The sequence below is a fragment of the Coturnix japonica genome, chromosome 3 (assembly GCF_001577835.2).
Source record: "Coturnix japonica isolate 7356 chromosome 3, Coturnix japonica 2.1, whole genome shotgun sequence".
Lineage (NCBI taxonomy): Eukaryota > Metazoa > Chordata > Aves > Galliformes > Phasianidae > Coturnix > Coturnix japonica.
In genome coordinates this window covers 49795610-49808675 of record NC_029518.1, presented here as the reverse complement: position 1 = coordinate 49808675, position 13066 = coordinate 49795610, and the positions used below count along the sequence as shown (strand labels likewise).

The 13066-nt window shown below is 44.7% G+C and overlaps 1 protein-coding gene across 12 annotated transcripts in view; it reads right to left on the bottom strand.

Annotated features, from left to right (window-relative positions):
- MAP7 (microtubule associated protein 7) overlaps nucleotides 1-13066 on the bottom strand; it is a 101357-nt gene that overhangs the window by 83696 nt on the left and 4595 nt on the right. For 9 of the 12 annotated variants that reach the window (XM_032443628.1, XM_032443629.1, XM_032443626.1 and 6 more), the window contains exon 2: nucleotides 11112-11261. The exons of the other annotated variants lie outside the window; for them this stretch is intronic. In XM_032443628.1, coding sequence (XP_032299519.1) covers nucleotides 11112-11261 — 150 coding nt within the window. The remainder of the gene's footprint in view (nucleotides 1-11111; nucleotides 11262-13066) is intronic. 12 annotated transcript variants of the gene reach the window in all.

Genomic DNA, 13066 nt, shown 5'->3' with positions numbered 1-13066 from the left:
TCATGCAGTATTTCAGAAGACGCAGGCTGGCAGCGTAAGAACATACTGAAATGCTGATAACCCAGGCATAACATCAAGCATATACTGCTTGGTCTGCAGCACAATTCTACTGCCAATACCTCACTCAGCAGCTGGTTGTTGCTGTCCTTTTCTGGTTTACAGATGGCAGCTACCATCTGTTTTTTATTCACCCACTCCTCTCTTTGCAGTTCAGACTGCAACTAAACACAGGAGGGTAACGTACGAGGGCTGCTGTGAAAGTAATGCCTCCTATTTTCTTCTGTTAGCTTATGATGTCAGAGGCAGATGTTGGTGATACTGCAGTAGAGTTTGAGCCTTCCTATCAATATTCTGTGACATGCCATTGCTATGCAACAGATGGCAGCAGAGGAGCAGCCTGACAGAATGGCGCCTGACATGGAAGAGTGTATGAAGCAAAGCTGTGTCACTGAATCCTCCCTGTAGAAACAATGGCGCACACTGATATTCATGGATGCTTGCTGACCTCTGGTGCAGATTTTTACAAGTGTGGCATGCGAACTCTTGTTCATCACTGGTGAAAATGCATAACCAGTGGTGATGACTGTTGGAAGACTGATTTGTAACTGAGAATTTGCTCTATCAAATACTGTCATTTTGGTCTTCATACCTGCTGTAGTTTCCAAGGAAATAAATTCACAGATGAGTGCTGAGAGACGTGAGGGCTGGGAGCTGCCTTAAGCAGAGTAACCACAAAATAATAGAGTTCCCAATTCTTAGGTCAGGAGGGTAGCCAGCAAAACTTCTACCTTGGACTTCCAGGGGGCAGGCTTCAAACTATTCAGGACACTGATAGGGACGGTCCCATGGGATTCGGACCTAAAGGGCAAAAGCGTATTGGTCAACACTTGACTGAACATGAGCCAGCAATGAGCCCAGGTGGTCAAATAGGTCAATGGCATCCTGGCTTGTATCAGAAATTGTGCTGCCAGCAAGAAGTGATCACCCCTCTGCACTCAGCACTGGTGAGGCTGTACCTTGAGCACTGTGTCCAGTTTTGGGTCTCACGCTACAAGAAACACATTGAGGCCCTGGAGCATGTTCAGAGAAGGACTAAGAAACTGGTGAGGGGTGTGGAGCACAAGTCTTGTGAGGGAGAAGCTTGAGGCAACTGGGATTATTTAGTCTGGAGGAGATTCAGGGAAGACCTTATCACTCCCTGCAACTACCTCAAGGGAGGGTGTGGTGAAGTGGGGCTGGCCTCTTTTCCCATGTAACTAGTAATAGGGCTAGAGGGAATGGCCTCAAGTTGTGCCAGGGGAGATTCAGGTTTCATGTTAGGAAGAACTTCTCCCAAAGACTGGTCAGGTACTAGAATGGGCTGCCCACAGAGATGGTGAAGATGCCATCTGTGGAGGTGTTCAAGAAATGTTGAGATGTACAGATGGACAGGATTTAGTGGGAAATACAGGTAGTAGGTAGACAGTTGGTGTTGATGATCTTGGAGATGTTTTCTAACCTTGGTGTTTCTATGACTCTATGAAATAGGAGCTTTACTTTCAGAGCAACTAACATAGCTAGACAGCTGCAAAAGCACTTTTTGCAAACAGTTCTTTCTTATTCCTCTGCTTCAGGAAATGACAGTAAGATCAACAGGCACTGTGTTTGCTCTTTGTTGTTGTTTTTTTCCCCTAGCAAAAAGGAAAGCACATTAAACACTAAAGTAATGCTGTCTACAGTTTGTGTGGACTGCCAGTTTAGGATAGGGCAAGCATTCTCACTCAACAGTTCCCAATGAAACAGCAGTTACATTTCAGGAGCAACACCAGGCCAGAAGGTACAGCAGTTTGTTTCCCATCATGCTGTCACTGCTGCACTCAGAAGTTAAACAAGCGGTAATTCCACTGACATCATACCTGCACGCCCTCAAAAACAGCTCAGACATGTTTGAACTCATTCACAGTGAATTCTCAGTTTGGCATGTGATCCAAAGTTTAGCATTGTAATATTCATTAGTGCATTAGTCAGCATGCAGGCAATGAGGAAATTGACTTTGAAAAAGGGAAAGAAAAAAAAACAAACCACTAAAATTGGCTGCATAAAAGAATGATTTCTCATGTCAAGGGTGGGTAACTGGATAAACCTGCATTTCCAAAACAGCTTTCTACAAGCTTTCTGAAGCAGAACTGAGAAACAGGATAGCTTTGTACACTAAGACAGAACAGTGGGAATCAAGTTTAGTCGGTCATTCTGTAATACAATTTGCTTGTGCAGGAGTTTAAATCAAAACTAAAAATTATTTGGAACTCAAAAACTTGACAGTATGTTTTAGGATATTATGAGATTGTCGACTGATTGAAAACAGGACTCTTCACTGGACTTCTTACAACTCAGGTGGTCTCAGCTCTAGACATCAGCACCACAATCATACTCCCATTAATTATATCATACTTTCTGAATTGTGTTACTCTGCCTCCTCACCTTCTCTTAGCACAAAGGCAATACAAATTATCCTTTACGCATTCAGTATCATCTGCTATCCTCAGATCCTTCAGAAAAATCCTTGTTCCTGACAAGCAGAGGAAGAGCACATCTCTAGTACCACATAACATGCAATAGGAGGAGGCTATGACACAGGGCTGCAAAAAAGCTCTCACGAAGACAAAATTTCACTATCTGGAGTATTTTTTCCCAGCTGTAATGGGAAATGCAATGGCCCCAGACTTGATCTAAAACTTTCCAATGCTAAACAGAAGTCAACAGCCAATCAAAGGAGACATCTGTGAGCAACTGCACCTAGAAAGAAAAGGAAGCAAAACAAACAAACAACGGTGTTGCTTCTCCAAAGCAGAAGAGCAAACCTAGGAAGCCCAGAAGAAAGTCACAAGTACTTCAAGGCACAATTATTCTACTTCCTGCTTTTGGAGATGTGGCTACAAGGCTGACATCCATTATTATACAATGAGGCTTCAACAGCTTTGAAATAATTAGAAGATAATCTACTTGCCCCTCTAGGTACAGAGATATGAACCCTCCTTCCTGGAGAAACTTGTACCCATGCGGCATTGCAGCAACCTCCACATGCTTTATTCTATCCATTAACTGTGAGTTAATCATTTAAAGCAGAAATAGAAGCTGACATTCAAGTGCTTCCCTGAAGCTGCTAGCAAAAAAATCCTCATACTACCCCTGGTAATTCCTATATTGAGTTTAACTAAGCAGTCACATCTATACATACAGTTAAAGATGGGATCTGGAACAATGTGGATATTTGATGGCTGTCACACTCAAACCTACAAACCAGTGAGACGGGATGTTTCTGCAGTTATAACTCCATTCTGCAGTGGAATGAAGTTAATGAAGTTCATTCCACTCCTCTGAACAGGACAAACACTCAGCCTTAAGCAATGAAACATGAAAACTCAAACTCAAGTTTTTAGAATGCTCCCTGATTTCATTTCTGATGTTTAATAAGTAAAGAAATGCAGATGAAACATTACTCATAGCCCCCTCACCATCATTATACGCATTGGATCCAAGTACATTAACATCCACTCTGTACTTCAGTGCAATGCAGGTGAAGTATATATGAGTTTTAAGTGGTGTTTGGCCGCAAAACCAGTGCCTGGTGAAATGCATCTTCACAGGTAGTTCATTGAAACAGATCGACCTGCATCAACCATAATGGCACCTGTTCTCTTGACATGCTACCACTGTGGCCTGAGGTTTGATAGACTGAGCTAAACAATTTCCCAGCATAGGTTTAAAACATAATTTGCTTCCAAAAAGACTTCTGGTAATAATGCGACACTCTCTTTTGAGATGCTTTCACAAGAACTCTTAATTCTCAAATACCAGAAAAACAAGTTCTCCAATTGTAAAGCACAGACCAAACTTAAAGAAGCAGGGAAAAAAAATGGAAAAAAAGTACTGTGGTTGGCTGAGTAAGCAAAGAACATACATGTGAGTTTGTGCAAGAAAAATGCTGTACTCCCACTGATTCTGCTGAGCCCAGCAATGAGTAGAGTTCTATCATCACTTGCTCATGATCAACAGCATCAATATAGGAGAGTACTCACGGTGTTCTCTACAGCTCAATATGACAAGCAAGGTTTTTCTTTTAAAAATACAGCCAGATTTCTATCTACCTGGATACAAAGGCAAGTCTGAAGGGGAAAACAGATGCAGCAGTTTCTAAGCAACCTTGTAGAGCAGCAAGAGCGCCAGGACTCCTGACTACACCGCAGTCACTAAAACACCGGGGGATCAAACTGCAGTGTTTCATTACAAAATGTGTGCTTAGCTGTTATTTTACTTTCTCACTGCAAAACACGAACACAAGGGTACCCAAGCAATTGTAATGTCACCTCATACTAAGGGCACAGTACTGTAGTAACCTCATGAAAAAAAATATTGGCTTATTTGCAAGAAAAAAAATAAGAAGAATGCTATTGGACCACAGAGAACTTCAGGATCCTTGGGCAGCTCTACCACTGTTCAGGTTTCTTACTCTCACATAAGAAATTACCATTGAACTACATTTCCTTTACATGCATCTTCCCCACAATTGGGAATTAAATCCCCAACTCAGGACTTTTAAAGCAACAGCAAATTAGAATCTGCTTGCTACCATGAGTGCTATCTTTCATTACATAAAGCTTTTTTGAGAGTTGTCTAAATTCAACTGAACTCAGATCTTCCAGCACCCTCAACAATCTCTTCTGCAGGTACAATAACCAAATACTGGACCATGTTAGCTTGCATACAGCTCTGATGCGTACTATGTTGCCATTTACACATTGGTTAAAACAAGCTCATTTACTAACAGCAGTCACTTTGTAGAATTCAGTCTTTTCACTACTTTGGATTATCCTCAGCTGGCATGCACAGTCAAGCTGGATTCTTTTTATCAAATATCTTATTAAACTTTAAAGGCTACCAACACTGTTTGGACTTTTGCAATCCACACACTCAGGAAGCTGAATATGCTCCCCAAACATATGAATTGACTACAGACTGTTTGTCCTACAGAAGCCACTGATAAAACATATTGCAATTGTCCAGCGTCAGCAGTGGAAACCCCTTCTTAGGGAGCTGAGCTGGAAGTAAGATGATTCTTATCCAGCACAGATAACCTCAGTAATCCCAGCACAGCCTCTGATAAACAGACTATGTTACAACACACACCAGGTCCTCAGATCTGGGACTTTCTCTCTGAAAGCCAGAGACTAAACAAATCAGATTTGTTTTACTATAGACATATTCCCTACTGCCCTCAGACTTCCAGCACTGTCTAATTGCTTTATTGTGAATAAATCACGTCACATTAGGATCTGTTTTCCTTTATCACAAAGGAATTGCTTCCTGATACCAACCTACAACTAGAGACAGTGAAACCTCATGAGGAGACAGCCTTGCATTTGCTTCCCAAAAAAACATAACCTCCTTCTGCAACCTCAACAGCTGTAAATTAGGCTACAAAACTAAGCTTTTAAAAATATCCATGAAAACAACAGATACTTTTGGACCCTCATCTTCTGGCACTGGCTTGCAAAAAGGAGGAAATGCACAAAGACATGAACAAAATTCACTGGAAAGCGTAGGCTCACAGAGCACATTGCCCTGCTTTCTCAGCCCTGCCCCTTCATGCAACACATGCTGTAACGTGAACTGGTACCTTTCCTTCCTTCCACCCACTCCTTCCCCAGACCTTGCTACAGACACAGATGGGCAGGATAAGGTCACCAGTTACCACTAAATCTTCCAATACCTGATTTCCATGAGCCAGCTCCCCAGCTTTTAACAGCTGCCAATTGTTCTGCCCCAAATGAACTTGAGGCTGCCCTGCTAAGTTGTGTCAAGGGACTGCACCTGGAGAGCCTCCATCCCAGGCATCTTTGCTTGTTTAAAGTGTGGTGGAGGCCAGAGACCAAGCTGTCATTCTGGAACAAGACAGAGACACAGACTCCAAAGCGTAGGATAAGATTGCACTTCCACGCCCCATGCAGTACCTGTTCTGTAGGTTTACCATTTCAGCTTCCAGGACTTTAATGCCTTTGAAGACACCAAAATTCCCTTCCCTTTCAGGTCTTTTTAAGTTTGAGTGCAAACACAAAAGAACAAATTGGCAACTTTTAAGTTGTTAATCTGAATTTAGCAGGGAAGATATTTTTCCTAATAAACACAGAACACAAAGACTAAGCAGTAAGCTAAGAATTCTCCCTCATCTCCCTGGATGAGCAGAGCTTGCAGCTCAAACAGCAGCCTGCAAAAGCATTATCATTCAGGCAACAGCATCAGGACCTGCTGGTAACCACAGCCATCGCTGCCATGCACCGAAGGACTGGAAAAAACCTTTTGTTGTTTGTTTTCAAGATGACAAAGAATCAGTGTTACTGTTCAGAGACTAAAGCATGTTTGTCTGACTTTGTATTAGCAACAATAGTCACTTGGCAAATTAGAAGCACGTTCCCTCCATCAGTTTTAAAACAACAGGCAGGTGAAGAGTTTGACTGTTATGTTAGTTGAGATCTCCTCTTCATCGATCTATCATGAGTATTGCACAGTAAGACAGATGTTTCAGTTATTAATAATGAAAACGCATAACCTAGAAATGTGAGCATCACTTTTCCATGCTCTTCAAATGGTAGTTTCGGATACAACACAATCAATAACCTGAGAGAGTTTCATCTCCCCCTCCTCACCAAAGGAGGAAGGATTGGAGGCAGAACTTAACAATTCAATAAAACCCAAGTAAGAGTTGCTGAGACTACCTCACAGATGCACAAAATCAGCATGGCAGAAAATGGGAAATGCTAAGGTGAAATGGTCATGTCTGAAGGAAAACAACGTCTGAAGGAAAACAACATCTGAGGCCACAGTGCTCACACAGCATGGATGGCTTAAATTTAATCTACCTGGATGCATCTGTGATTTACATTACAAAACAAAACCAATGCTTACCCACCATCTTCAGCCCCAGCAACTTTATTTGCTTTACAGAACAAGCTGTAAGGGACTATTGATGATTATACAAATATATAGCCTAAATAAAATGAGCGGAATACATATCAAGCATGACTATACGTGGTAAGTCTAAAAAAGAAACAAAAGCACGTTGCCTTACACAGAAACCTAGGTTAACTGCAAAAGTGAGGCTTCTGCAGAAAGATTAAAAACAAATAATGCTGAGAGATCTATATTGGTAAATGATGCCAAGTGAAAAACGTGCTCTAAATGCTAATACTGCACATCTCTAACAACTGACAATGAAAGTGAAGATGTCTAAATGGTCCCTTTGGAGACAGAAACATATTACCTTACTGTGGACGATTTCTAGGTCTGCTTAACATAACAAAAGCAGAGACACGCCTGCAAGATTTGTTTTAAGCAGATGCTAATCCCAGTAAGAAACTGAACCTCAATTCAAGCTTTGACTTCAACCAACAAACAGCACCTAGGATTTATTGCCTGGAAGTCTTCTGGACAGCCACCAGTCTGCATGAGCACCGCAAAGTTAGATTACTTGTGCCAAGTCTCACCACTCCGGGCTTACAAATAAGACATGACTTTTCCTTCTGTTAAAATTTAATAAGAAAAACAACTATTTAAAGACTCAGGCTGAGACATGACATTTGGGTTCCCTGAAGTACTATTTCGTAGCTCTTCTGTCATTTATGCACTAGAGCTCATTAGTTTATGTTCCAAGCATCCAACTCAAACTCACTTGGTTGAACTACTATTCTGGCAAAAGGAGAAAGGAAATCAGTAAAAGTTAAACAAACAAACAAGAATAGGCTAAAGAAAATTCAAATATATTCCAACAAACAGGAAAAAGAATAATTATAGAACAAGGGACAGCCTCATATGAATGTCTATGAGACCAGACTATGACACAAGCACTATCCAAGAAAACTTCGATGACTTCCAAGGAACAGATATAGCAGAAAAACCATTACAAGGGAATGCCCTCCACACACAGACACACACACACACACATCCACTTGTACTCAACATTTCAGTCCCAACCCAGTCTGATACAACAGAGTATTATTAATATTGACTTAATAGATGCAGACTCCCATGAAACTCCCCTTCAGGCTTGTAGAAGAAAAACAAAAGAAAATGTTCTTATATTTCTAGCTGTCAGTTAGCTAACCGATACACAGAGGCAAGCAGCAACTGTAATCAGAATCCAGAAACTAATTACTGCTTCCTTCCACCCTCCTAAAACATGCACTTAACTGTTAGGGGAGGATGGGAGCAAAGACAGGAGAGAAAGCTGAAACATTGGGTGAGAAAGCAGGCATCAAAGGAAAGAAGGTATCAGGAGCACATGGCTACAAAGTTTGCAGCAGGCTTTTCCTATCTCCAAGCTAAATAAATAATGCCTGACAAACACTTTCATTTCATTGTTCGTTTACCCTGGAAGAACAAGCTCCATGTCCTAACTACAGCCAGCCCAGGACAACCCAAAATCATAGAATCATAGAATGGCCTGGGTTGAAATGATCTACTTTCAACCTCCCTGCTATGTGCAGGTTTGCCAACCAATAGACCAGGCTACCCAGAGCCACATCCAGCCTGGTCTTGAATGCCTGCAGGGATGGGGCATCCACAACCTCCTTGGGCAACCTGTTCCAGTGCGTCACCACCCTCTGTGAAAACCTTCCTCCTAATCTCTAACCTATACCTCCCGTCTCAGTTTAAGACCATTGTCCCTTGTCCTATCACTATCTATCCTCATAAACAGCTGTTCCTCCTCCTGTTTATACAGTCCCTTCAAATATTGGAAGGCCACAATGAGGTCTCCTTGGAGCCTTCTCTTTTCCAAGCTAAACCAGCCCAGTTCCCTCAACTTTTCCTCATAGGAGAGGTGCCCCAGCCCTCTGATCATCTTAGTGTCCCTCCTCTGGACCTGCTCTAAGAGCTCCATGTCCTTCCTGTACTGAGGGCCCAGGGCCTGGACACAGTACTGCAGATGGGGCCTCACAAGAGTGAGTAGAGGGGGAGTGCAGAATACCTTAAAGCTTGGGATGTTGTTCAAATACCTTTCATGGAGGAAGGAGATGCTTTATTACTTTGGAGTATCAGAGCATTAAGGGCCATCAGGGTTTCAAACTGCAGTAAAAGGAGAGCCCAGGATGACTAGAGGATCTGGATGACAGCTCACCTCCAGGAACACACCACTGACTGAGCACATGCTCAGGAAAAATAAATAAATAAATAACAGACTCAGCAGCTGCCAAAGTGTGCTGAGCACACAGCAACCAAGGCAGGCTGAGAACTAAGATGAAGCAAACAGTGCAAAGCAGCAACCGAACAATGGGCTCTGAAGCCTGAGGGCAGCCTCACACGGATTCATTGGGTCCCACACTCCCAGCAGCCTCCCCCAGCACCAGGCAGGGCAGTGGGTGTGCCACCTGTAGTCTATGTGTGCAGGGACTCCAGCTCTAACCCCAATGCTTGCACATACAGAAGGGCAAAGAACTACTGCAGCTGATGTTCTGGAGACAGTTGGAGCCATTTCATTAATTACTATCTGAAGAATCAAATAAGTATATTTCCAGAATGTTTTGTACAGCCTCCTGTTCTTTCACCATGAGTACACTGCCAAATGTTTTATCTTAGTAAAACCCCACATGCACGTGCTGGGAGCACAGGGAGCAAGCTGTCTGACTACTTACATTTCACAGCAGTAAAAGGAAAAGAAGATCAGAAACAGAGTCTCACTTTTAACAAGAGAGGCAAAGGATGAGTGTATCTGTGTGACAGCTGCAAGCAGAAAATAGCAGCCAAGTCAACAAGAACTTTTACCCTGGGAAACTATTGGTGTAACTGAGTAAAACCAGGGAAAATACTGACTGTGGGGTGCTGACTCTAGAAGTCACTTGGGAGGCGATAAAGGAAAGCTACATCCTTCTTAAAACATTAAAAAGCTCATCTTCATACTAGAGCCTGCATCTCCATTTCACAGTGGCAGTTTCAAACGCACAGTAAAGTAACCATGCACACAAGACCCCAGCACAGGAGGCACATTAACAAGGACCGGCAATACAATATTACTTTGATGCTTGAATCTGTCCATTTCTTCAGTACTATGAGGAAAAAGCACAGGGTGCGAAACCCAGTAAATTCTACACTCGGGAATTTTGTCAGAGCTGTCAAGCTACTGTTTCCCTTCAAGGTTAGAATAAAGAAGGTGTGTTAGCTGTAATAAATACACATACGATAAATTTGGTATTTAAATGCTTGCTGGGCTCTTCTGTTACATGGTAGAATGGCAGCAGCTGAAATTTGAAACACCGTCTTGAGGCTACAAAACTGGCAGATGTTCTGTAAACAAAAACTAGAGCAATTTTTCCTGCCCTGAATAAAATAACAAAGTAAAAGAGAGATCATGTGAATGGAATCATACGATCACAGATATCACAGAAGAAGATTCAGGCCTCAGAGTCCAGACACAACTGAAAACGCAGCATCTCTGCCAGACCAACAGAATTCAAACACTAGGATCCGAGTGGAAAACATTAATGACATGATACAAGATAGGCAGCAGCCACACAGGCTTGGCAGATCTCTGATCACAGTCGTAGAATGGTTTGGGTTGAAGGGACCACAATGATCATGCTATGTGCAGGGTCACCAACCACCAGACCAGGCTGCCCAGAGCCACATCCAGCCTGGCCTTGAATGCCTCCAGGGATGGGGCATCCACAACCTCTTTGGAAGGTTTTACTCTTTCTGTGTTTATACCCTTTCAAAGACACGCTGCCCCTTAGGCACGCACACAGAAGTAGAGATAATAATGTCCCTTATCTCAGGCTGGTGTTCCCCAAGCCTCCAGCCACCTCTTTTCACAGGTATTTCTGCAGACTGAGCGCAATAATCCTTGCAAAGCAAACATGCAAATTCACCGGTCTGAAGCAGGACCTTCATCTCCACCTAAAAACTGGGTTAAGAACCAAAAAGTAGATTCCCTTTCCCATTCCAAGCAGACGATTGCATAACAGCCCCGGTGCTTTAGAGGCGCCCATGTATCCACCACGCACAGCGCGCTGCTGCCACTACGCCGCCGGCGAGCCGCACCTGTCCGTGGTCGGAGCCCGGTGAGGACGCGGAGCCGCTCATACCTCTCGGTCTTTTGGAGTTCCCGTTCTTTTGCTGCTCATCCTCTTCGGTGATGGTGAACAACCCCAGGGGGTTGGGCCTGGCACTTGTCTTCTTCAGCCTCTCTTGCCGGAGGACAGTAGTGACGCCGGGCATGCTGCCGTCGCCTCTTTCTTATTTCAAAACAATAAAAATCAAACATAAATAAAAGCAGGGTGAGCGGCGGCAGCCCCTGCCCAGCAGCTAACTGCGACGCCGCCCGCTCATTTGAGAGCCGGTAGCAGATCCCCTATGGATAAGCGGGACGCAACCAGCTGACCGACGCAGCATCCACTCGGCGCGGAGAGGCTCTTCGGGAAAAACCCCCAGTTAAAGGCACACCGGTTCAGATGCCGCTTCCTTAACCCGCTCCAGTCAGATCGCAACCCTCCTCTCCGGGCACCCCCTCCTCTCCCAGCTCCTGCACGCTGAAATATTCAGTGCGGTACGAGAGAACCCGATCCGCCGCCGCGGGCAGTTGCCCTGACAACACGGCCGCCTCTAGCCCAGGGCGACCCCGTCCTGCCTCGGTGTCCGCCAAGAAGCTGCGCCGTGCCGCTGCTCTGCCCGCTCGTGCTCGGCCAGGATGAGTCGTCTTCCATATATGTATAGGCTGCCCTCCCTCCCCTTAATTTAATCACCTTCCGAGGCACCGCGTGCCTTCTGCATGAGGAATGCATACACCCACTGCTGCAGGCAGGTGCGTGGGAACTCCGAAATCAGAGACTGTAGCTGGAACAGATACATGGGGCAACCAAACAACTTGTGCAGTTAGTATCTGGTACCACAACAGTCATTTTACAGCACCGACCGTTCACTTGCACTTTGCAAAACAACCTGAGAGCAACCAAGGTGAACAAAGCCTCCCAAGGCTCCCTGCAGCCGCTGCATTCCGGAGCTCTCCGGCCACATCCAACAAAGCCCTCACACACAGGCTGAGCAACCTGGGCACTGCTCCTCCCCTCTGCACAATGTCCCGCGTACTTCGCGCTTTGTGCCCTCATCTTACAGTCACACAATTATTAAGGATGGAAAAGACCACTAGGATCATCTAGTCCAACCATCAGCCCATCCCCACCATCCCTGATAATCAAGTCATGCCCCTCAGTGCCGCATCCACATGATTCTTATGCGCGTCCAGGGACAGTGACCCCACCACCTCCCTGGGCAGCCTGTGCCACTGCAGCACCACCCCTTCTGAGAAGAAAGTTTTCTAACAGAATCACAAAATTGTAGGGGTTGGAAGGGACCTCTAGAGATCATCGAGTCCAACCCCCCTGCCAAAGCAGGTTCCCTACACCACGTCACACAGGTAAACCTAACATCCAACCCAAACTTCTCCCGGTACAACTTGAGGCCGTGGTGCCTCCTGGCCACCTCCTGCCACCTGTCCCCCTGCCAGAGACTATGTGGGTGTGCACAGAAATCAAGCATGACAGCATCCGTCAGCATCTGCCCGACGCCTGTGTACTGTGGGGCGTGAACAAGACGAGTGAGGAAAATCCTCCCTAAAACAGGCTGTTCTTAGCTCAGCAATTCACCCTGCAGGGTTTATACAGACTGCCATGCAAGAGAAGCAGCTCCATTTCCCATTCCCATCCATAGACATGTGTACCACAAATAATACACAACAGTGCAGGTGCATCCACCAGCAATGGTCTGCAGTTGGGGTCAGAAATACTTTCCATGTGTGCCTTTGTTTCCAACACCACAGCAGTAGCAGAACACAACACCCCCCCGACAGCTTTGCTAAGCATTGCTGCCCTCTTTTTCCCTGCTTCGTCACCACAACAGGGCTCTGGCCCTTTCAAACATTCTGTTCTGGAGCTATTTTTAAGACAACCCACACCGGTACAGTCATGGCCCAGCCCTCACTGCCAAACTTGGGCTCTCAAGAGATGGAATCAGGCAACCGAGCATCTTGAGGGCACCGAGGACG